This window comes from Mytilus trossulus, chromosome 14, assembly GCF_036588685.1.
Source record: "Mytilus trossulus isolate FHL-02 chromosome 14, PNRI_Mtr1.1.1.hap1, whole genome shotgun sequence".
In the NCBI taxonomy this organism is placed as follows: domain Eukaryota; kingdom Metazoa; phylum Mollusca; class Bivalvia; order Mytilida; family Mytilidae; genus Mytilus; species Mytilus trossulus.
Window position 1 is genome coordinate 22,887,531 of NC_086386.1, and position 26,935 is coordinate 22,914,465.

A 26,935-nucleotide genomic window follows, 5' to 3' on the forward strand; every position below is an offset into this window, starting at 1 on the left:
GCAGTGAAAAACATGCAAAATAAGACGGGATGCATTTAAAGATAAAAGAGATATTTAACTTCACATTTCAATTTTGAACGAATTTCTACAAAAGTTCTTGAACTGATGATACTATTTTTTTACCTTTTAAAAATGGCAAAACAAAGTTTTAGCAGAGACATATATATGTGTATATATGTCTCTGGTTTTAGTATACATTTTTGGGAATTTTTATTGCCTAAACTTTCAACCAATGATTTGTATTGTAATACTATACGTCAAATCATTGAATGTGTAAACGTCTCTACGTTTTCTTGACTATACTTTTGACAATGGTAAAATAAAAGTCACAGGTTTTAAAAAAAATGTATCTAATAATGAAATAAAAAATAAGTGTCCTCAATTTTATTTGTCTAGCAAAAGTTCGGGACCAAACTACTTAGTCTTAGAACTACCGTAAAGGGAGACAACTGTCGATATAAGTTGGCGGGAACATTAAAAAACATTATTATTTACATAAGTTATAACTCAGACTTTTTACTCTCGCAATGGTTGAAGGACCTGGCTGTAAGATAAAAGGAGAAAAGATAAAAGGAAAACTAAAGGGAAAGATAGTAAAATCAGTTCACGGAAATGCAGTAGATAAGGTTCTCTTAAGTTTTGTTTTGAACAAATAAATTTCTAACAATCTAATCAACCTTCTCTATATGTTGATTGAAGATTGAAGATATATGTTTATAAAAAAGGTAAAACACTTATGAACCACACCAACAAACTACAACCACAGACTAAACTGATGCAGAATGTCACGTCCATACTGCTATGACATCTTTTGAATGTATCGGTCACAAGGGTGGATCCAGCCATTTTAAAGAAGGGGGGGGGGGGGTCCTAACCCAGGACAAAGGGGGTTCCAACTACATATCCCCATTCAAATGCATTGATCTTCCAAAAAAGGGGGGTTCCAACCTCCAGAAACCCCCCCCACTCTAGATCCAAGCCTGGACCATACCGTGAAGAGATGTATTGACAACGGACAACATCCTACATGCTTGATACATTTATTAGATTTGTAAAACAAACTAATGCATTACAGATGATTTATCATGTTTATAGCATACAAAATCTATTTTATATTTTGAAGGAAAATTCAGATTAAATGATCTTGATTGTTTGCAGTTCATGTATAAACATCAGTATTTGGAATATTAATTTATATCCCTGCTTTAAAAATGTGACAGGTATACTGTTTTACTTGTCTGTCTTTCCATCAGTTCATCCATCCAATGAATATGAACCCAGGGGTCGAATTTAAGCTTTTTTGTGTACTGGTCAGCCAGACCAGTGGACTGAAAATCTACTGGTCCTACTCAAATGAAATTCTTTTGACAAGCACTGATATAAATGAGAGAAGTTTACGTTTATTTTCATGATTTTTCCCTTCTTTTGTTTCCTGTTCTGATTGTTCATTAGCAAGTACATAATCTAACTTAAAATTTGAAGAACTTGTTACAAAAGTACATTTCTTATGTAGGGTTGTCACTGCAAATTGTTCACATGATATACATAATACAATCCATTACATTGCAATCAACTACATAATTAAACAGTTCGCATTGTTTTATCAATGATTTTTTATGTTTACGTTTCTTTTTGTCAGTTTCATAAACTTTATTAAGATCTTCCATTTGAATGTCACTTTTTAATTTTATTTTCTTATCCGTCTATCCTTCCAAAATGTCCACATTTTGTGTTGTTGTGCAGGACGCTCAACCTCGATATTAATAAAAACTGAATCAATTGTAATACTTAGTACCTCCAGTACCGTCTAATTGAGTTCGAAGGTAAATTGTTTAGTAAAAAAAGTGAAATAGCAAATCAATCCAGGATTTTGATCGGCGATTTTCTACTGGTTCGCCAGACCACCAGGTGACAAAATATACTGGTCCAACTCAAATTCTACTGGTACCGGACCAGCGCTAATTTCGACCCCTGCATGTACCATCTGATGCATTTTCAGATTCATCACTCAATAACTTCCTGTTTACCGTATATTTTTATGGGGCAAGGGGTATCATTAGTGAGCAGTAACTCACAGATGCAATTGTTACACCATGCATGAAAAGTTACCCTATTTACACATTTGAAAGGGGATCTAGTTACAAAGAAACTAAATATACTAAATTTGTTATCATCATTACAGGAGATTAAACCAACTAAAGGTATAACAACATCCCAGTTCCATCAGCTGATTGGTCGAAGGTTAGATGAGGTACAGACAGTAGGAAAAGAGCTTTTCATGTACTTTGGAGAAATATGTCTAAGGTTTGATTCATTATGTTGTAGAAATATTTTTAAGTTTTTGTCAATAAAAAAATAATCTCTGTTTAGGGTTTTTATTTCTTAAATGTAATGTAATTAAGTTGTGATTTATTTTTGAAATTTTTAAGTCTCAGTCCAGAAAATAGTTTAAGTTTTAGTATTATACACATGGCTAATAAACTTCAGCTATTTTTAATTTGTCAATAAACTAAGTAGTGATGTTTATCAGGCTTTTGAATTTTTATCAAGCCTGTCACATGATTATTGGATATCAATCTCTCATAATTTTGGTCTTACATATGACAAAACAAAATTTAAAGTGCAGGTGCACTTGATTCTTAACTCAATTGACTAGGATTGTCAGTTTTCCTATCGAAGGTCAGTGGTTTTCTCTGGCCAGTCCCCCTTCCTCCACCAATAAAAACTGGCCCCACGAAATAACATAAAAAGGGTTGCTTAAAAATGGTGTTAAAACACACACAAAAAATTTAATTTAAAAATAAGTGAGACTAGGGCATGTTGTTTCTGGCATTGTTCTTTGCTGATTTGATAAACATTAAAGTTTGAGATAAGATTATTGAGATAACTCAGACAGCATGGGCTTAGCATATCTCTGTGTTAACAATTTATTTGTATTTTTGTCGAGCCTGCAACTTTTGTTGCAGAAAGCTGGACATAGGGATAGTGATCCGGCGGCGGCTACTACGGCGGAGTTAGCTAACTTTTTAAAAGCTTTATATTTTAGAAGGTGGAAGACCTGGATGCTTCATACTATGTATATAGATGCCTCATGTTACGAAGTTTCCATCAGTCACATGTCAAATGTGCTTGACCTCATTTTCATGGTTCAGTGACCAGTGATTTTTTTGTAATGTTGAATTCTCTCTTATTATAAGTAATAGGATAATTATATTTGGTATGTGCGTACCTCGCAAGGTCCTCATGCCCGTCAGACAGTTTTCACTTGACCTTGACCTCATTTCATGGATCAGTGAACAAGGTTTAGTTTTGGTGGTCAAGTCCATATCTCAGATACTATAACCATTAGGGCTAGTACATTCGATGTATGGAAGGACAGTAGGGTGTACATGTCCAACTGGCAGGTGTCATCTGACCTTGACCTCATTTTCATGGTTCAGAGGTTATAGTTAAGTTTTTGTGTTTTGGTCTGTTTTTCTCATGCTTTATGCAATAGATCTACTATATTTGATGTATGGAATAATTGTAAGGTGTACATGTCTAGCGGGCAGATGTCATCTGACTGTGACCACATTTTCATGGTTGAGTGGTAAAAAAAGATAAGTTTTTGAGTTTTGGTCTTTTTATCTAATTCTACAAAATGTATATGCCATAGGTCAACTATATTTGGTGTATAGAAATATTTTATGATCTATATGTCAGTTGCCCAGGTTTTATTTGACCTCAACCTCATTTTCATGGTTCATTGCTCAGTGTTAAGTTTTTGTGTTTTGGTCTATTTTTCTGAAACTATAAGTAATAGGTCAACTGTATTTGTTGTATGGAAGCATTGTTAGCTGTACATGTCTGCCTGGCATGGTTCATCTGACCTTGACCTCATTTTCATGGTTCATTGGTCTTTGTTTAGTTACATTGTATCTTGGTCAATGTTAAGTTTATGTGACAGTTTTTAATAAAGCTTTATACTTAGGACTATCAACATACTATCAATGATTAGTAAAGAAGGTGAGACATTTCAGTGTGTGCACTCTTGTTTTGGATTTTATTAAGTTACAACATTAACAATGCATTATATATTTTTTTTATGGTTTTTTTCAGAGTGCACTTCCTGATGGCAGGGTCATTTCTTGTGAACAACAAAAAGTTAGATCATGATCATGGAGGAACTGCAGAAACCGCTTCCCTTGAAATACAACTCTCTGAAGACAAATTAAGTTTCTATAAATCTGGTGTAAACATCAGGTAATTTATTGACCGTCCTTTTATTGTTGCAGGATTATAATTAATCATTAAAAAACATGCCAAATATGTTTGCACCTGTCCTAAGACAGGAATCGGATGTACAGTAGTTGTTGTTTGTTTATGTAATTTATATGTGTTTCTCGTTTCTTGTTTTTATACCCCCGCTTTAAAAAAGGGGGGTATACTGTTTTACCTCTGTCTGTCAGTCCGTCCGTCAGTCAGTCAGTCCCATGAATATTTTTCGTCGCATTTTTCTCAGCATTTTTCTCAGGAACTACAATACAAGGATTTCTGAAATTTGGTTTCAGGGTTTATCTAAGTCAGCTATACTGTGTGATGCGTTTTCAGATTGATCACTTGACAACTTTCTGTTAACCCAACACTTGTATGATTTTACACATGATAGCCAAGTTGAAAATTTTCGTCACATTTTTCTCAGGAACTACAATACAAGGATTTCTGAAATTTGGTTTCAGGGTTTATCTAAGTACGCTATACTGTGTAATGCATTTTTATATTGAGCACTTGACAACTTCCTGTTTACCGAACACTTGTATGATTTTACACATGATAGCCAAGTTGAAAATTTTCGTCATATTTTTCTCAGGAACTACAATACAAGGATTTCTGAAATTTGGTTTCAGGGTTTATCTAAGTCAGTTATATCGTGTAATGCATTTTCAGATTTATCACTTGACAACATCCTGTTTACTGAACACTTGTATGATTTTACACATGATAGCCGAGTTGAAAATTTTCATCACATTTTTCTCAGGAACTACAATACAAGGATTTTTGAAATTTGGTTGCAGGGTTTATCTTAGTCAGCTATACCATGTGATGTGTTTTCAGATTGATCACTTGACAACTTCCTGTTTACCGAACACTTGTATGATTTTACACATGATAGCCAAGTTGAAAATTTTCGTCACATTTTTCTCAGGAACTACAATCATGACAATACAAGGATTTCTGAAATTTGGTTTCAGGGTTTATCTAAGTCAGCTATAACGTGTAATGTGTGTTCAGATTGATCACTTGACAACTTCATGTTTACTGAACACTTGCATGATTTTACACATGATAGCCAAGTTGAAAATTTTCGTCACATTTTTCTCAGGAACTACAATACAAGGATTTCTGAAATTTGGTTTCAGGATTTATATAAGTCAGCTATACCGTGTGATATGTTTTCAGATTCAGCACTCGACAACTTCCTGTTTACCTGACACTTGCATATTTTTAAACTATTAATATTATCCACTTGCGGCGGGGGTATCATCAGTGAGCAGTAGCTCGCAGTTTCACTTGTTTTATATAGATTAGACTATTGGTTTTACCGTTTGAATGGTTTTACACTAGTAATTTTGGGACCCTTTATAGCTTGTTGTTCAGTGTGAGCCAATGCTCCTTGTTAAAGGCCATACATTGACCTATAATGGTTTACTTTTATAGATTGTTATTTGGATGGAGAGTTGTCTCATTGGCACTCATACCACATCTTCCTACAATGTATATCCAAATAATTCATTAAATTTTCATTTTGCTATAAACATGATAAGCAAGCAATATGGCCATCATGTTTTATAAAGAATTGAAATCAGTATTTGAAAGCAAAACTACTAGACAAAATTAAATCTGATGTAACTTATTAGATTTATAATAAAATTGAGAATGGTAATGGGGAGTGTGTCAAAGAGTCACAACAATCCTACCATAGAGCAGATAACAGCTGAAGTCCACCAAACGGTCACCAACACAGTGAGAAAATCCTGCACTGGCCCCTAAAAAATATGTTATAGTTCGATAATGGACATCATACAAAACTCTGAAATGTATAAAAGAGACAAAAATTTAAACATATACAAGACTAAAAAAGGTCAGAGGTTCCAGACTATAGTTTTATTTCCATTTCCAGATCTTCTCAGGTGTGTCAAGAAAGATATGAAAATTTTCATGACCTTGACATTTGTTCCCCAGTCTTCAACCAGAAAAGAGCTGTTGCTATGGTGATGAAACAAACAGACAGAATGGTTTGTGATGTGTTACTCGATCAAGATATTTTACCTGGAGTTGGAAACATTATTAAGAATGAGGTAAGAATATGAAGAAGTACATATTTGAGTTTTCATTTGGCCATTGTAAATAGTCAGGGGTGTTGTACAAATGTCAGAATTATAAAACACACAGTCAAGAACTGTTTAATTAGTTCCAAAGCAATGTGTAGAAGTTGGCCTCCAAATTAGATATTCACCATTCAGTTTATAAATGTTACTGTGAATTCATTATACATTAGATACCAATTTTCGTGGATTAGTGTATTTCTTGAATTCAAATGTCCAATAAATTACAAATTTTGTATAGAAATTTATGCAGACTTTTGAAAAACCATGAAATCAGATATCAAAGTTTTTCTCAATCCATGAAAAAATTTCAGCAGTTAAAGAAAAATAATTACTTGATTTTAGTGAAAGAACAAACAATTATAATGATGATTTTAAAATTCTGACCCCTTATATAAAATGTGAAACTATGTCTTAGACTTGTATGTTTATTATGCATGTAGTAATATGGACCAAATTGAATGTAAATAAGCATATATTTGCATATGTTTTTACTTTTGGTATATCTATGGATTAACATTCCTCTGGGTTTAATTGGCCTTTGGCAGCATTATTAATGATTTGTCTAACTTTTTTTGTAATTTTTTTCATACATTTTATGTGATCTTGAATTTTTTATACTCTGTTGTTCCTATATATCTATATATTCTTCACTAAATTTCAGGCATTGTTTGACAGTGGAATAAAACCAGATTCTAAGGTAGTTATCATGGTAATAGCAGTCAGGACTCAACTTCTTCAAAATTATCTCCCCTATATGCTAGTAAATTTTTAAAATCATAAAATGGAAGCCATTGAAGGGATGATGCAATGCAAATTTAGTCTTTGAATACTGATTACTTCTCTACATTGCACCATTATGATCCTTACATAACAGTTTTATTTTAAAAGACAAATACATGTTTCTAATAACATTGAGCATCTTTTAATGTATTTTTCTGCATTCAGTTAACTTAAGGTAGTTCGGGGGTTTAAATTTTCGCGCCGTCTGCGCATAAAGTTGCGCATTGATATCGTAAGTGATGTACAGAGTCGTAATTTTCCGTAACAGTAAAATATGATCATTTAAATAATCTTTTTTATTCAAATGCATTGAGAAAGAGTTGAATAACTTTTAAATGCAATTTTAAAACTTAATAAAATTTATTGTTACAATTGTCATTGTTGAAATAGGACTTCCGTTCTAAAAATAAATGCCATGTTTTTGACGAAGGAGAAGAATGAAAAGAGAATAACTTACATTTATCGAACACATGAACTGCTTTTCATGAATACTGTAATGCAGATCGAAATTATAGATAACGATCTTCATTTTGGTAGCTTATGAAGCAGTTTCACTCTTGTCTTACATTAGAAAAGGTCCGACAAACATGCGAAAGATGATGTAAACAAATCATGAAAAAGGGGAAATTTAAACTGACAAGTAAGTACTATTGACTTGAATATAAATGTTCAAGAGCGATTCAAGACCACTGAAAAATAACATGCAAGCGTAAATAATTTTAGAACAATATCCGTGTCGAACAACAAAACAATGACCCCTCCCCCTTTTCAGGCTGAAAATGAATTATTAATGCAACCAAAAGCATAGCTCATGGTACTTTTATCATGTAATAGATTTGAAATTTGTGGACCTGAGAAATATGTCATCTGCATAGGGTTCAGACCATTTAGGTTTCTGGGAGTAAAGGTCATGATTATGTCTCTGTATACATGTAAGACATGTAATACACCTTATTGCTATTTGTCCACCGTTACTGGATATCACACAGGTTCCCATAGATTTTGACATCATAAAAAAAAATATCTGATGTCACAATGGAAAAGTGATTGTTGAATGCATCAAAAGGTCAAGCGACCAGGTCGGCCGGCCAAGTAGGCTAATAGCGATGAAGTGTATTACATGCAAATGCAAAAAGAATTTTCTTGTTGTAAACCTGGAGTATTCAAATGTGAATGGAGTTGATTTTGCCGGGATTCCAGTTATAACATTTTTCGTTAAGAATGCACACTTAAAATTTAGACATGTTAGAACAAAACCCATCTATATAAAAAAGATGTGGTATGATTGCTTGGATGAGACAACTTCAATGTATCCAAAAAGAGACCAAAATGGCACCTACATAAACAGCTATAGGTCACAGTACGGCCTTCAACAATAAGCAAAACCCATACCACATACATGTATATATATACTAGTCAGCAATAAAAGGCCCAGATTTGACAATGTAAATTGTACATGATGTACATGTACAACAATTCAAACAAGAAAACAACGGCCTTATTTGTATATAAAAAAATGAATGAAAAACAAATATGTAACACATAAACAAATGACAACCACTGAATTACAGGCTCCTGACTTGGGACAGACACATACATGAATAATGTGGAGAGTTTAAACAAGTTAGCAGGATCTAGACCGTATAAATAATTTTTTAAAATGAATCATTTCACAAAACTACCTTTCTTACCAATGGTCTGGATTGAGGGTCCTTCATTTCATTCCTAACTAATTCTTTATACGATTTATCTCTATTTATTTTTTCCCATTTTTCTGTACTTCTTATAATTTAACAACCCAGTTTTTCTTCATTGTTACATGTATGTCTATTTTCTTTTATTTACAAATGTATTGTGACTCATAAAGTGGCGAAAAGTATATTGTTTTGGCGAAAGAGGTGGCGAAAAAAATAATTGACCCAGGGGAAACCCTGATTGTGAACATTACATGCATTATTCTCTATTCTTTAAACCTTTTCCTTACCCCCCTATAATATATTTGATCCCACAGAATCTTCATGAGAGAAAAACAAAACTTTTACTACCTAAACAGGAAAAGTGGTCTTGTCATAAAGTGATTTTTTTCTAAATTTAAAAGCTTGTTAGGGGTCTACACAGTTATTTCGAAGAGCATTTCTTTAATATGTTAAAGACATTAAATGCAAACTTTAAAAATTACACCTGCACTAAGTGGGTGTCATTTTCTTTTCAATGATGGCTTCAGACATTTTTTAAGGTTTTTTTAGGTGGTCCATTCATGACCAAAAGTTACAGTATAATTTCAACTCTTTTAAAAATACTTCCTCTTTAAGGCATATTTATTAAAGGTGTATGAAAAAAAAATTTCAAGATATGTAATCAAATTTACAAAAATGATTATATAATTGATTTTCATGTGGAACGCATGGTAATGTCCACACAAGAGTCTTTATTTTGTAAATAAAGATAAAATCAAAGGATGTTTTTTCAGTGTAATAGGATAGTAGGAACTAACTGATCTTAACCAACTTTGTATGACCAGAGATTACTAAATTAAAAGCATACGGACCAAGTTTCATGGCAATTATAAGATATATATTATAGACAAAATGTTTTTACAGACTAAATTGATGTACATGTATCTGATATATGTAGAATGTTTAATAATTATTCAAAAGTCAAAATTATACAAATGTATAAGTACAAATGTATGTGACTTTTAGCATGTTTAGTAGGTTTTTGAATGTAAAAAAGGGGGGGCTTGTATGAAGAAGTGATATTTTCCTGCAATTTAAAACCTCATGAATGTTTTTGTTGTATAAAAAATCCCAGTGGCGGATCCAGAATTTTTCATTAGAGGGGGCTCACTGACTGCCCTAGAGGGGACCCACTCAGGTCATGCTCCAGTGATTCCCAATATAATTAACCAAATTTTTCCTAGGGCTGCCTCTGAATCCTCCCATATGATTAAAATGTACTTTAAATAAAAAGGAAATTACCAATTGCATAGTATATTACAATATACATGTAATAATTTAATAGTACTTTAAGTATTAAAAAAACTTAGGCCAAAACACTTGAAATAATTCAGGGTCAAGCCCCTAGCACATACATTACATTTAAAAATGCATATTACAGCTGAAGTTATTAAAATTTGCTTTTTTTTGGGGGGGGGCTGATTTCTATTGCATGTAATTTAAGTCTCAAGAGGCATACATGTATATTTGAACCACTTACTATCCTACAGTAGAAAAGAAAAATAACATGTGAAATACAGCAGTTACAAAAAATATTGTAAAATGTGAATATACTGAAACCTTTAATTTTATGACAGACTTTATGTACATACAAACCTCATCACATTTTTTTTGCTCCATAAAGTTTGTAAAACAAGGGTCCTGACTATTCATACAACTCATTCTGCAAATTTATCTGTGATAATCTACTTTTCGCTAGATTAAGAATTCAAAAATGAATAATACAAATTGATAAAACCCCTATCATGCCTATGTTGTACCAAATTATACCACTGTCCCATGGCCAGGTTAAGGGGAAGGGTTGTCACCTTCAAACATTATGTATGTGACAGAAGTGGCTCATTATGTATGTGCCTGTCCCAAGTCATGAACCTGTAATTCAGACAGTGGGTGTCTTTTGTTGTGTCACATATTTTTTTTAGTTCATCATTTTGTACATTTATATGCCTTCAGTTTTCTCATTTGAATTGTTTTTCATTAGTCATTGAAGGGCCTCTTTCATCTCACTATGCGATAACGGCTTTTGACCTGTAGCTGTTAATTTCTGTGTCATTTTGTCTATTACGGAGAGTTGCCTCATAATTAATCAAATATCATACCATATCTCCTTTTGTATTGAAACACAAATATTGACACATAAAAACCTTTTAGATAGAAAGTCAGATTGAGACTTATGGATAAAAACTAAGCAGACTGTCAGCTCACAGTTTACATATGTTGTCACAAATATGGTTTAAGCACAATAATTACCAGATGCTCCGCAGGACACAGCTTTATACAACTGCAGAGGTCAACCCCTCTTTGAACAATGAACAACTTCTGTCATTTATTTTGCTAAAAAAAATCTCTGATGGCAGATGACCCGCAAATTTTATTTCAATTTTATAAAATAGAGACATCAAGCTATACAGTCATGACAGTATGAAAAAATGAGCCACTTCTGTCCTTTATTTTGCTCTGTAAATTCAATCAAAGAGATTTTATGTCTGTTTTTCCTATATTTAGCCTATTTGCACTCATTTTCAGAGGTCAAAACATCTCTTGGATGGCCGGTGACCTCCAAATTTTATTTCAATTTTATAAAATAGAGACATCAAGCTATACAGTATGAAAAAATGAGCCACTTCTGTCCTTTATTTTGCTCTGTAAATTCAATCAAAGAGATTTTATGTCTGTTTTTCCTATATTTAGCCTATTTGCACTCATTTTCAGAGGTCAAAACATCTCTTGGATGGCCGGTGACCTCCAAATTTTATTTCAATTTTATAAAATAGAGACATCAAGCTATACAGTATGAAAAAATGAGCCACTTCTGTCATTTATTTTGCTCTGAAAATTCAATCAAAGAGATTTTATGTCTGTTTTTCCTATATTTATCCTATTTGCACTCATTTTCAGAGGTAAAACAATCTCTTGGGTGGCCGGTGACCCCCAAATTTTATTTCAATTTTATCAAATAGAGACATCAAGCTATACAGTATGAAAAAATGAGCCACTTCTGTTGTTTATTTTGCTCTGAAAATTCAATCAAAGAGATTTTATATCTGTTTTTCCTATATTTATCCTATTTGCACTCATTTTCAGAGGTCAAAAAATCTCTTGGATGGCCGGTGACCCCCAAATTGTATTTCAAGTTTATAAAATAGAGACATCAAGCTATACAGTATGAAAAAATTTGCCACTTCTGACATTTATTTTGCTCTGAAATTTCAATCAAAGTGTATTTGTGTCCATTTTCCCTATAATTTCCTATAACCTATTTGCACTCATTTTCAGAGGTCAAAATATCTCTTAGATGGCCGGTGACCCCCAATTTTTTTTGCATTTTTTCATTGATAATACTTCAAAGTAAAATTTCACAAAGTATAAGAAAATTCTGTCGATTTTTTTCTATACCCCTGAACTACCTTAAAACTTTTATCTGATCAGATGTCAGGTTGAAAGTTCAAAAACAATCAAAAATATTGCAATCAAATATTCCAAAGAAGAGCAGACTGAAAATTTTCAGAAGGGACTAAAGACCCTAGATAACTCTAAAAATAGTAATTTTTGGTGTACATAAATACACCAAAAATTGCTGTTTTTAGATCTAGAGTTATCTTGTATTTACTTACAGCCAATGATTTGAATGTACACTTTTTTTTCTAGATAAATGAATTGAAAGAAGAACATGTACTACATTTAGTGAAGATGACTAGAGATTTCTCTATGATATTCTATAAGGTAATAAAATTATATTGATTATTCTGCCTTCTACATGATAATTTTTAGGCATTAAAGAAGACACAGAAGATGCTAAGGGGACATAGGTCTAAAATATTCAGACAACACAATGTGCAATTGAAAATGGCCAGAAGAAGACAAACAGCAGTCTATAAATCACTACAAATAAAACTAAAATCTGTGCAATGCAAACTTCACAGAAAAAAAAAGAGAGGAGGAGAGGTGCTCCCACCTGGTAAGCAGATCCTCCCACAATTGTAGTACCCGTTGTGTAGCTCATGACAATTTAAATATTTGATGACACATTTCTTTTCGTGATGTCATAGTCAAGAACAAGAAGAAATGATTTTGGCAATGACAGTTGGGACATGTCTATGATCATTTAATTCACACATATATCATATTGCACATCTATATGTATAACTGAAACATAATGGTGACTGTACAAAGATATTTTGTTCTGTTATCCCATACATGAAGGTGGTGAGAGCTAGACAATTTACTGCACCTGTAACATTTTTCAGTAAGATGTATTTACCGACATACATGCATAAATGTTTATAAAGCTTTTAAAAAAGCTTTATGAGAAAGTCCAATGATATTGTCAGAACACTTTGTGCATTTAGATATCATACTGAAAATTTGATGATTTAAATGAAATTTCTATATTTTATATACTAGTGTAGAAGTACAGGTACAAATTTGAAGAAGTTTATGAAGATCTACAATAAAGGAAAATGTACTCAGTGTGATGGTAAAGTGGTGATATGTAGACTTGGTGAAGATAATGATAGAATGACATACTTCTGTGGACAATGTCAGGATAACAACCTCAAACAAAAACAAACAAGGTAAAGTGGTGATATGTAGACTTGGTGAAGATAATGATAGAATGACATACTTCTGTGGACAATGTCAGGATAACAACCTCAAACAGAAACAAACAAGGTAAAGGCAACACTATATTACCCCAAAAACAACTTTACAGAATTAACATTATTACAGAATCAGACCTGCCAACCATGTTAACTGTGGATTCATTATTATTCATTTGATATCAGTTTTGATGGTTACCCAGGAACTATGATGTACAACGAATTATAAGATTTCCATAAGAATGTATGCAAACTTTGAAAAAAACATGAAATCAAATGACTATGAAAATTGTTACACACAAAAATAAATGAATCCATAATTTTGGTGTTATCATCCCGATTTTCATATCTCTAACTAAATCAAGTTATTGACAACTTAAACAATTAAAATTTCTGATAAACCTGTTGGTTACCTATTTTTATTTTCACTTCTACAGTGTATAGGCCTTCTTCACCAATTTGGAGCACTTTTGAATACCAAGAAAGAGAACTCACAATTTGTTTCCAGGGTTCTAAAGGTTAGGTCTTTTTAGTCAGGGTGCAAAGATAGGAAGGTCTTTTGAGGGAGACCAGGGTCTTCATTTTGAATCCTTTATTATTTATGCCATTCTTCTATATTCTTGAGTTTTTATGCCAATTAAGAAGTATAATACTTATGCAAATAAGGAAAACAAGACTTTGGTCATCATCAGTATACTAAAAGAAAAGTGTAAACATATGATACAAATTCTAGAGTAAAAAAACAATGCTAACAGAAACGCTGCAAAAATTGAGCTCTAAAAAATCTTGTTGGGCACTTAAACCCCCATGTTCGATAGTTTGTAAAAAGAATTTAAAACATGTTCCTGAAAAAAATATGGATATTCAGATTTTCTATTTAGAACTTTTCAGTTGAAAAATGAATATGTTTGTTTTGTAGTGTCAAAAGGAAAATATAAATGAGAAGATGCTGAATTTTATTCTGACCTGTCAACAATTTTTGGAAAATGACGCAGTCATTGTTCCATAACTGCCGACCTGATTTCTCTGCCTACCGCGCTTGGTTTTGTATTTACTAATTTCAATACAAACTGGAATGTGCTTGTGTTATCACTATGCATGAGCATTGTGTAGTAATCAGCCAGGAACCAGTTTACAAACTAACTGGTTTCTGTTTGTATTCCACTACAGTCGAACAAAGTGTTGTAGTTTAACAGGAACCAGTCCAGAATTTTGTAAACTACAAAACGTAATCGGTTATTATCATTCCGTTTTGGTGTTTCATACCGACTTATATGGTTTGAATAAGCTTAAGACCCTTCAAACATTAATGTGATAGGTATATTTAAGACTGTTTTACAAAAGGATGAAACTGTTTTGCTTTAAAAGTCGTACTATAGTGATATATGTTATGTACGGATTTCCACTCTCACCGGTTAATTTCTTCTTTTACACGTGCTTTTGAAACTTCCTGTTTAAACATCGCAAGTTTTAAAATTGTTTTTTTAAGGGGAATTAAACTTATTTTAACAATCACGAAGCGTTCGGGAATCATTTCAAGCAGTTTCTTCTTCTCTTTGATGATGGAAAATAGGTTTTCTCAAGAAAATACCGCAAACGATCGCAGAGGAATTGAAACGTACAAGTCAAGTCGGCACCTGGTTAAATTGGCATCTAGTCAAATCGGCACCTATTTGACGTCAATTCGGCTTCCAAAAATATTTATTATAATATTTTCTATTCAATTAATTAATAACTGTTACCAAGTACATAGTGAATATTAGGTAAACAACGAAACCAAAGTGAATATGTTGTTGTGTATAAAAGTAAACAACGAAGCTATTGTTTTAACCATTAGACAATTATTAAAATTAAATGGAAAACTATGAGTCCCTTTCAATAAATCAAACTTTCATGCCAAATAATTAGCAAATTTAAGGTGGTTTTTTTTCAGTAATGTTTAAACAGCATTAAACAAACAATCCTGTAAAAGACTCAACTGGTTAAATAATGCATAAAAATATCCAATATCTCATGTATTAGTCCAAATAATAATGACGTCTGACAAGGCTATTTTATTTTTTTCTGGGACGCCTTCTTAGACGTTCGTAGGAAGGCTTCCTAAGAAGGCGTCCCAGAAAAAAATTAATATAGCCTTGTGGTCATAGGAAGGTGTCCCAGAATAAAATTTAAAAAGCCTTGCCAGACGTAATAATTATTTGGACTACTCATATATATCATTAAAAATACACCAAAAAATTCATGTAGTTCAGAAAAATAAATACATACAAAATGTACATGAACATCCAAAAAAAGTGAAAGTTAGTATTAACTCTTTTTGCTTTAAAAATTTACAACTGCATTTAAGTATTGAATGCTTTTTTTTTGTAAATTCATTGAGGTGTAAAAGCGTTGACCGAAGTACTTTTTGTATGAAGCGCGTAAGCGTAAGCGCTCCATTCTAGAAATGTGCACACGGTCAACGCTTTTGCAACCCTATGAGGTTACAAAAAGAAACATTCAATACTTATAATTACTTTTTTTAGCTAGGATCATGAAAACACGAATTTTATAACTTTTTTATTCAATTCATCTGTGCACTTTATTGTGGGACCACGTGTTATCATGAATGAAAAGTTTTATTGAATGATGCAATTGCTTGAGGAATAACATGTGATGTGCAGTTAGCCAATCAGAATAAAGTATTATAATGAAACATATATCAAATGTAATTATAACAAAATACATTATGTTGTAAGAGTTATCTCCCCAAACACTGTTTTTCTTGTGGCCACCTCTCCTTCGTAACCGTAAAAGATTTTATTTTACCAAATTGCTCGTTACATATTTAGGATAAGAATATTTGTTTGAACCATAGCTCTATGGGGACTCCATATGAGAGTTATTCCCCCTTTTTCATTTGATTCAAGCGATATGCATTTTCAACTGGTAAACCATAACTGATAGAGACCTACGGTCTTCATGAGGTCATTGGTACTAAAAATGAAAATGAGGTCAATGTCAAAGGTCAAGGTCATATTATAAATTTTGATTTTGGCTTATTTTCACTTCTTTTCAAATACTGTATGACATTTTGACAAATAATTTTTCATAAATTATTAGTTGCAACATGTCCTTACTTGTATATTTTGGTTGAAAGGCTGCGCATACAATAAAAGGGAGTTTTTGTCCATCTTACATTTAAAATTACGCGTCAAGTGGTAGTACTCATTAACCAAACATATTAAAGACCTAGGATATTTTGATTCAAGGTCCATGGTTTGTGACCTTGAAATTGAGGTCAAGGTCATATGTTAATAGGACGTCATAAAGCCATAGGAACTAACATTTTAAACTGATTTTTCATATTTCAATATAAAAATAGATCTTTTCTAGTGGAAAGACTTCAATTGTTCTCTGAACAATTTGTTTTTAATTTACTTCATATTTTGTGGGAGAAGGGGGTTCAGACTATGTGGTATCAGGTCTGTTTGCGCCCAATACACTTTCGCACCTCGCAGGTTCACACCCAAGGTTCGTTCGCACTCTACTCATTTGCGCCCAATTTTAATTCAAATTCAAGTTGAATAATTGGAAAATCATGATTGTTGTTTTAAATTGCTTTGGTGTAAATACTGAATGTATTTATAGCTTGGTATGAGTAAAACATTGAAGATTTTAAAGGAAAAACACAAAAGATAATTGTTTTTAAGCCCTTTGATCTGAAACAACGAAACAATAAAATATAGGAACCAAAATATAGCAATCCACTATTATAACCAAAACATGATAAAATTTATTCAACACACAGAAAAAAAAATAGTCAGAATCTCACTTCATTATGAAAGAGGTCAATGAAACAAAGTATAGCAATACACTAACCAAAACATTATTAAACACAAAACCAATTAAGATTAGTTGCGAACATGTAGGGTGTGAAAGTGAAAGGGGGCGAACATGAGTTGGCGCAAACGTGAATGGGCGCGAATGGACCCGGATTCAGCCTATGTACCAGTGAGAAATATAGAAGCCTTTCCACGGGATTTATTTGTACAATTCAGGTAGTCTTGACCTATTCATTTGTCTTAAAAAAAAACAGCCAGTTGGCACCTTCACTTCACACACACACATATACGATTATCAATTATATGCTTACGAGACATGTTGCATTGTTAAACAAATTACGGTATGTGAAAATCAAGACTTGCATAAAAACTATCCCAATATTAGAGACAGTGGCGTCATTTTTCTTCAGAGCTTTCAGCTCTTTGATTGTTTTATGTATTTAGAACATTACCTACAAAGAATAGCTTACTTGGATGGGTACAGACAGGGAAACTGCAGCAGACGGCACAAGGACAGGAAGCAATTAACTGGGCATGCTCAGTTTGTACCCTTGTAAATAAAGCAACAGCAGTCACATGTGATGCTTGTATGACTAAAAGGGAAAGCAATCCTATCCCAGATGTGATGAAACAAGACAGTAAGTTATTGTATCAGGGGAGACAAAAAGACAAAGATTTAGATACTTTGAAAGGAATTATTCATACTATAGATATAGAAAGATGCGGTATGAGTGCCAATGAGACAACTCTCTATCAAAGTCACAATTTATAAAAGTAAACCATTATAGGTCAAGGTATAGTCTATAACACGAAAAATGTACAGTACTAAAGTATTTTAAAATACCTGATTTAAATTACTGACAGTTGTCAGTATGAGAATTATTTTGATGAGAAAAGAAGGGGGGAATTTAAAGTGAACAGACTTTTGTTTCTTTTCAATGCAAATATTAAGGAAGGAACATGTCTTAGAATAGAAAAGCTATCAGAAACGTCACTTACTCTATACGGACCGCATCTTGAGTTGGTTGACTGTTATGGAATATGTCATGGTGTGTTATTTGGCTTACATTTGTGTTTGTGTTATTTTGGATAAAAAAATGTTTTAATTTATGAAAGAAAATTTAATGTTTGTATTTTGTAAAAGTTTTAATTAATCTGTTTAATTAATTTTACCTATGCTGTGGCATTAGTACTTGAAATGTCACAGTTTGCTCAAAGCACTTAATTTTGAAAGACTAATTGTAATTAGCATATGTCACTTGGAAAGTTTACGTTTTTTATCAAAGCTGTAATCAAAACATTATAGGATTAGGCTTTGTTAATTAATGTCTATTTTTTGTTAATGAGAGTAATATCTACATGTCGAGTCATATTGATTTATATTTGGTTTTAATATAAATAGCTTAATATAAATAGCGTTGTGAAATTTAGGAAAATCAGTCACCTTTCGGAAACCAAACCTTTCACTTCTTAAGTCTATTATACTGGTACTGTAGGACTGTCAATCAGTCTACCAGTTGACTTTGTAGTGTTTAGACAAAAATGTATTTTTTGACTCACATTTTATTTTTGAGAATTTTTAAGATCTTAGTCAGTGTTTCGGAAGCGTAACCTCACACTGCTCATGTCATTATACTGGCTCTAGAAGACTGTCTACCAGTCTACCAGTTGACTGTGTAGTGTGAGATAAAATTTATCTCTGACTCATAAATTTAACTTTAATAGAAAATACTTTTGAGAAACTTTATTTTGAGACTTTATATTTGGAAATAGAAATTAAGTACATTTTATGATTTAGTAATTTTGGCATTTAGTTTATATCTTACATTTTAAGGAGAAATAACTTTACTTTGGATTTGATATTTAGTTTTGATACTTTGTACTTTAATTAGATTATTATTATTATTTGGAATTGTTTACTAATTGATTTGTTATCATCATTCGTTTAAATTATTACAGTAATTAAATTATGAAAACCTTCCTTGCGTTTTAGCTATGCCTATCAGAACATTAAGTCTAGCGATAGACTGACCCCCTGTCCCTTGGTTCCAGCACAAACGAGTTAGCTCCCCCTTATCTAACAGTGCTCTAGAGAGGGGGGAATATGTCATGGTGTGTTATTTGGCTTACATTTGTGTTTGTGTTATTTTGGATAAAAAAATGTTTTAATTTATGAAAGAAAATTTAATGTTTGTATTTTGTAAAAGTTTTAATTAATCTGTTTAATTAATTTTACCTATGCTGTGGCATTAGTACTTGAAATGTCACAGTTTGCTCAAAGCACTTAATTTTGAAAGACTAATTGTAATTAGCATATGTCACTTGGAAAGTTTACGTTTTTTATCAAAGCTGTAATCAAAACATTATAGGATTAGGCTTTGTTAATTAATGTCTATTTTTTGTTAATGAGAGTAATATCTACATGTCGAGTCATATTGATTTATATTTGGTTTTAATATAAATAGCTTAATATAAATAGCGTTGTGAAATTTAGGAAAATCAGTCACCTTTCGGAAACCAAACCTTTCACTTCTTAAGTCTATTATACTGGTACTGTAGGACTGTCAATCAGTCTACCAGTTGACTTTGTAGTGTTTAGACAAAAATGTATTTTTTGACTCACATTTTATTTTTGAGAATTTTTAAGATCTTAGTCAGTGTTTCAGAAGCGTAACCTCACACTACTCATGTCATTATACTGGCTCTAGAAGACTGTCTACCAGTCTACCAGTTGACTGTGTAGTGTGAGATAAAATTTATCTCTGACTCATAAATTTAACTTTAATAGAAAATACTTTTGAGAAACTTTATTTTGAGACTTTATATTTGGAAATAGAAATTAAGTACATTTTATGATTTAGTAATTTTGGCATTTAGTTTATATCTTACATTTTAAGGAGAAATAACTTTACTTTGGATTTGATATTTAGTTTTGATACTTTGTACTTTAATTAGATTATTATTATTATTTGGAATTGTTTACTAATTGATTTGTTATCATCATTCGTTTAAATTATTACAGTAATTAAATTATGAAAACCTTCCTTGCGTTTTAGCTATGCCTATCAGAACATTAAGTCTAGCGATAGACTGACCCCCTGTCCCTTGGTTCCAGCACAAACGAGTTAGCTCCCCCTTATCTAACAGTGCTCTCGAGGAACCTTGGTGACAGATATGGCGGAGTTGACCCGAGGCATGATTCAAATTAGATTCTGAAACTGCATAGCTAGAATGTAGGTTGGCAAAATTCATTCAAAATTATTTAAAACTTAAAATTTCAAAATTGAGACAACAGCAGGAGAGACTATGAGAGGAAGAGAGAACCAGTAGCAGGAGAGACAAGTTGCAGATTAAACAACACATAACTAAAAGATAAGTACATCTTGCCTATTATAATACACTTTAATAACTTTTAAGTGAAAAGTATAGATGTATGTTGATTCTTGGTGTGAATCTGTTAACGTTAAATAAATATTTGTTTGTGCAAAAACTTTACAGGAGTTAAAATTCAGTTCAGGAGAAACTGTACTTGTGCAAATAATTTTATACGATCTGGAAATTTGACTCATAGTAGAGAGAATTTAACATTTAGTTCAGGAGAGATTTTATTTGCGTAATTAATAGAATATGATGAGTAACTTAAGGTAGAGAATAGAACATAAACAATAAACTGACAAAAATACTTTAAGTTTCAGTTTGGTAATTGGAATAGAAATATCATCATGGGTAGAAAAAGGATTTCAAAAGGATGGTGCTGCCAAAAAGACAGATGTGCCAGGCTATCCAGTGTAATACCAGGAACAGCGGGTTTCCAGTTTACTACAATCGTGGAGAGGAGCTTTGTGTAGATTGGACTGGAGAATCATAGAGTGAGCTGTTTATTTGACAGTAGACCATCTTGGAGCTGTATCGGTCGACGTCAGTTGCGTCATCTAGGCGCCACTGCAGCAGTGCACGGATCAACGAGCAAGGATGCAATAGGTGTCCTTCGACAGGTGTTTGCAATAATCGGAGAAAAAGTGCTTTAACTTTTGGACATCTTACCAGAAATTAATAATTTTGAACATTACTTGCTAGAGCTTATTTATAGGATTGAACTTTTGTGAAACAACAAAGCAAAAACAGTTTACAAGAACAGAACTTTGACATTACCAACTCAGATCATTTAGAAATTTGTGAATATCATGATGGTGCTTATTATGTAATACCATAGCAACCTTCCAAGACAGCAGGATTTAGAAAAACAATCAGTTTCTATCTTTATTTTTTTGTGGTTCTAGGAATTAGTAGGAGTGCACGCCTGTTGGTTCTTTTCACTACATCAATTTGAATTTTGGATTACTAGAATGTTATTTTATTTTTCATCTGTTAAACACATGGAATATAGGTTGCTGGGAGCTAGCAAGTTGAAATACATAGTTGTTAATTGCTATATATTATAAGTATATATTTTGGCGCCAGGTTATATATAGTTTATTGGAGTGTATAAAGACTATTTTTAAGATGTTAATATGTGAATGTATATATCATGTTTGGGGACAAACATATTGGAGTAGGGGGGAATATGTCATGGTGTGTTATTTGGCTTACATTTGTGTTTGTGTTATTTTGGATAAAAAAATGTTTTAATTTATGAAAGAAAATTTAATGTTTGTATTTTGTAAAAGTTTTAATTAATCTGTTTAATTAATTTTACCTATGCTGTGGCATTAGTACTTGAAATGTCACAGTTTGCTCAAAGCACTTAATTTTGAAAGACTAATTGTAATTAGCATATGTCACTTGGAAAGTTTACGTTTTTTATCAAAGCTGTAATCAAAACATTATAGGATTAGGCTTTGTTAATTAATGTCTATTTTTTGTTAATGAGAGTAATATCTACATGTCGAGTCATATTGATTTATATTTGGTTTTAATATAAATAGCTTAATATAAATAGCGTTGTGAAATTTAGGAAAATCAGTCACCTTTCGGAAACCAAACCTTTCACTTCTTAAGTCTATTATACTGGTACTGTAGGACTGTCAATCAGTCTACCAGTTGACTTTGTAGTGTTTAGACAAAAATGTATTTTTTGACTCACATTTTATTTTTGAGAATTTTTAAGATCTTAGTCAGTGTTTCGGAAGCGTAACCTCACACTACTCATGTCATTATACTGGCTCTAGAAGACTGTCTACCAGTCTACCAGTTGACTGTGTAGTGTGAGATAAAATTTATCTCTGACTCATAAATTTAACTTTAATAGAAAATACTTTTGAGAAACTTTATTTTGAGACTTTATATTTGGAAATAGAAATTAAGTACATTTTATGATTTAGTAATTTTGGCATTTAGTTTATATCTTACATTTTAAGGAGAAATAACTTTACTTTGGATTTGATATTTAGTTTTGATACTTTGTACTTTAATTAGATTATTATTATTATTTGGAATTGTTTACTAATTGATTTGTTATCATCATTCGTTTAAATTATTACAGTAATTAAATTATGAAAACCTTCCTTGCGTTTTAGCTATGCCTATCAGAACATTAAGTCTAGCGATAGACTGACCCCCTGTCCCTTGGTTCCAGCACAAACGAGTTAGCTCCCCCTTATCTAACAGTGCTCTCGAGGAACCTTGGTGACAAATAACCGTTTCACAAATGATATCGGATATGTTCCTTACGTCGTAACTACAATCCCCTTCCCTTTCATGTATGTGACCTACCGAATTAGACTATATACCGGATTTGTAATCACATAAGCAACAAGACGGGTGCCACATGTGGAGCAGGATCTGCTTACCCTTCCGGAGCACCTGAGATCACCCCTAGTTTTTGGTGGGGTTAGTGTTGTTTATTCTTTAGTTTTCTATGTTGTATCATGTGTTCTATTGTTTTTTTGTTTGTCTTTTTCATTTTTAGCCATGGCACTGTCAGTTTGTTTTAGATTTATGAGTTTGACTGTCCCTGTGGTATCTTTCCTCCCTCTTTTACTCTTATTTATCTAAACATTTCCCAATCTTATGTTTGCAACAAATGTGCTATGCATCAAAAGAATGAAAATAAGTGTCCATAGTGTGATTATAGACTGTTTAAAGCCAGTTCCTTAGCCATGTTAAAGTCTATATTTATACTGTCAAAAAATAAGATCATTTTATGCACATTTCTGTTTAAAAAAGCTTAAATATTAACAGAAGGAAAAAGAACTTTCAAGTTCAATTTTACTGATTGATTTCACTTTTATTTCAGGTAAAACAGCTCCAGATTTGACGAATGGAACAAAAGACAATCCTATAAACTTAACTGCTAATCCTCAAAAGAGAAAATCATCCGATCCTGTTGCATCAAATACATTAAAAAGACCAAAAATAGACAAAGTTGTCAAAAATGATGCAAAACAAGATGTTGTCATCAGTAAAATCCCCCCTTGTCCTGGACATAAACAAAAATGCAATATGACAGAAGTACGCAAAAAGGGAGATAACTATCTTAGATGGTTTTTCAGTTGCAGTCTGCCAAGATCAAAACAGTGCAAATTTTTCAAGGTTTGTATTACATGTCATTTTTTTTATTAATTAGGGGAAAAAATCTTAAACCAAATTAAACAAATATGCTTGATTACTATTGAAATGAAATTTTAAAAAAATGGGGAATGACTCCAATTAAAAAATTAGCAACAAAGACAAAATGATGAACAATTTCGTGCAATTCAGATGTTTTTGCTCTACTTTATTGGGAAAATTTTTGATGGACGGATACACAGTTTAATAAAACTCATCAATTTCATACCAAGTTAAATTATAGAAAATACCTGCACTAAAGTGAAATATAAAGAAAGTAACTAACCTGAATTTCACAAAATCAGATATACTAAAATTGAAAAGGTCCTCTTTCTCAATGCCTTTCATAAAATAAGTCAAACGTTAGAAATGAAGACTTGTGTTATTAATAAATAAAAAATCAATGAAATGTCATGTAGTGTACTATGCCTTTAGACAGTACAACCTGTGTACAGTACAACCTGTGATATACTCTGACTGAAGGTCATCATCTGCTTTGTTCAACACCAAATGGTGACAATTTATTCAGGGTCATAAAACCTGTTCAGGGTCATAAAACCTGTTCAGGGTCATAAGACCTGTTCAGGGTCATAAAACCTGGGATGGCAGCTATTTTTTAGGATCTTAAACTATATCCCATGACTTTTTCCCTATAAAGGAAAAAAAAATATTGTACATCTTGTGTATTGTTATCAGTTATTCATTTGCATTATTAAATGAATAATTATTAACCTCTGGTCATGCAAATGCATACCTGCCTACACCTCAAAATGCCAAAAGGTGTTTTACATGCATGATTAGAATTTACTCTGTTAGTCATACAAATCCCTTAAAGTAGGCTTCCAATTCATTTTGATGTTGTTTATTTGGTTCTTAATACTTTTACAATCCTATTCATGGGGTAAATTTAATGGTTTTGTTTTGTGGACAAAATTGCTCTTTCAAAATTACCAACTGGGAGTGTCCATTAGGGAAATACCCCGCAAATGGTGACAGTTGACAGGTATGCAAATGATATGTTTATAGGAACTTGAAGCTTGTACAGTAATTTTACAAGCCTGTCGTCTGAGATGTGACAATAAAGTGATAAGTATCAAGTATTTTACATTAGTTTTTGATAACAAAGTTGTACAATCTAATATTATTCTGGAAAACTATAAATATGATTTCGGAAAAAAATATCTTTGTTAATATCTTGAATGTCTTGGGTTATTATGCTTGTCATTTGCTTCATTTTTTTTTGTCATAAACTAATTATAATATGCTCATATGATAGTTAAGATATTAATATTTTTTTCTGTAATGAATAGGCCATAAAAAATAATAGGCTTAAAAACACAAAATCCTGAGGTCCCAAAATTCAAAAACAAGAATTCCAAGATCCCGAAATCCCTAGCTTAAAAACACCTGATCCCAGTGTCCTGATAAAGGTCCTTTTCCCCCCTCCTATATCAACGAATTCCTTGAAAACTGGTGTTCAACAAATAATAAAGAATTCACAGTTACCAAAAAAAATCATTTTATGTTTATATTCTTTCAGTGGGCAGATGAGAGTTTTCCATTGTGTGAAGGACATGTGAAACCCTGTACAATTAGGACTGTGATGAAGCAGGGACAAAATAATGGAAAGAAATTTTTCACATGTAGTTTTCCAAAAAATAAACAATGTGGACATTTTGAATGGGCCATTGGATATGATTGACATACTCATAGCAGCATTTTAGTATTTCAATAATTTTATCATAATGTAAATAGTAAAACCACTTTTAAATGAAATCTAATCTGTCTGTGGTTCAGATGTTATAAGCAAACAGAAAATTACTTTAGAATGTCTTCCAAATTTTAATTACATACATTTTAATGCACAGTTCAGATTAAATGTGGAATGTAAAAGTTCTACTGTCATGACTGTGCTACCTTTTTTTTTTAAATCAAATTAAATATTGGAGTTACAATAACCATTTATGTCTTTATGTATATATATTATTAATAATACTCATCATGAGAAATTTTTGGTATCACAAAGTTTTAATGTTGTGACGAGGGAAAGTGTGTAGTTGAAAAAAAATACATTGATATTTATATGAATTGTTTGAATGCAACATTACCAAGGAAGGGGAGATAATTCAGTACAAAACCATTGTACACTTTTATGGTAATGAAAATATAGTTTAATTTTCCAATGGCACATGTTTGTTTGATTATTCTAATGCACAGGTTTTAAGTTTGTTGGTCTGGAGATTCCTCACATGGAAAGTTTGGTTAAGTCCGTTGTGGGAAAAAAATATCATACAAGACATAAATATTTGTAAAAAAAAATAGTTTCGGCGGTTTCGGTAATGCTATTTTGTCATCATTTCTTATATTTTAGTTTCAAATGTTCTTGGTCGGTTGTTTTAACAAACAATGCATGCCATTATCATATAATTTCAAGAAAATAAAATCCTTATTTCACAAACAAGAAAAACTTGCTCCACTTTGCTTTTTACCAACTTTCAGGAATCATGGCAAATAATGATCTTCAGCACAAAAACAAAGTTTGCAAACAAGTCCTATGAAATTAGAATTTCCCATCCCTGTCAAGAAACAAAATAGACTCACCCACAGGAAAGAAGATGATACCGGTTTCATCATTTGTTTCATTCCCATCTTTCTCCAGCCTGCAACCTTTGTCGCAGAAAGCTCGACATACAATGTAGGGATAGCTCACTTCTTAAAAGCTTTATATTTTAGAGAGTGGAAGACCTGGATGCTTCATACTTTGTATATGGATGCCTCATATTACCAAGTTTTCATCAGTCAAATGTCCAATGTCCTTGACCTTATTTTCATGGTTCAGTGACTACTTGAAAAAAAGTTAAGATTTTTTGTAATGTTAAAATCTCTCTTATTATAAGTAATAGGATAACTATATTTGCTATGTGTGTACCTTGCAAGGTTCTCATACCTGTCAGACAGTTTTCACTTCACCTCAACCACATTTCATGGATAAGTGAACAAGGTTAGGTTTTGGTGGTCAAGTCCATATCTCAGATGCTATAAGCAATAGGTGCAGTATATTCAGTGTATGGAAGAACTGTAAG

At 32.2% G+C, this 26,935-nt stretch overlaps 1 protein-coding gene across 1 annotated transcript; it reads left to right on the forward strand.

Moving 5' to 3' along the window:
• The first annotated feature begins 423 nt into the window (after positions 1 to 423).
• Positions 424 to 26,070, forward strand: LOC134697311 (endonuclease 8-like 3). The gene is made up of 10 exons (XM_063559504.1): positions 424 to 626; positions 2,183 to 2,304; positions 4,099 to 4,242; positions 6,161 to 6,338; positions 7,030 to 7,065; positions 12,533 to 12,607; positions 13,289 to 13,458; positions 17,751 to 17,944; positions 23,542 to 23,837; positions 25,393 to 26,070. Exons 1-10 carry the CDS (start codon positions 528 to 530, stop codon positions 25,552 to 25,554), a joined length of 1,476 nt encoding a protein of 491 aa, XP_063415574.1. The 5' UTR covers positions 424 to 527; the 3' UTR covers positions 25,555 to 26,070.
• The last annotated feature ends 865 nt before the right edge of the window (positions 26,071 to 26,935 follow it).

Excerpts from the sequence above, each read along its gene's own strand:
- LOC134697311 (XM_063559504.1), top strand. The coding sequence starts at position 528 with ATGGTTGAAGGACCTGGCTGTAAGATAAAAGGAGAAAAGATAAAAGGA. Across the intron at positions 627-2,182 it reads ACGGAAATGCAGTAGATAAG|GAGATTAAACCAACTAAAGG; the intron begins GTTCTCTTAAGT and ends TCATCATTACAG. Across the intron at positions 23,838-25,392 it reads AACAGTGCAAATTTTTCAAG|TGGGCAGATGAGAGTTTTCC; the intron begins GTTTGTATTACA and ends ATATTCTTTCAG.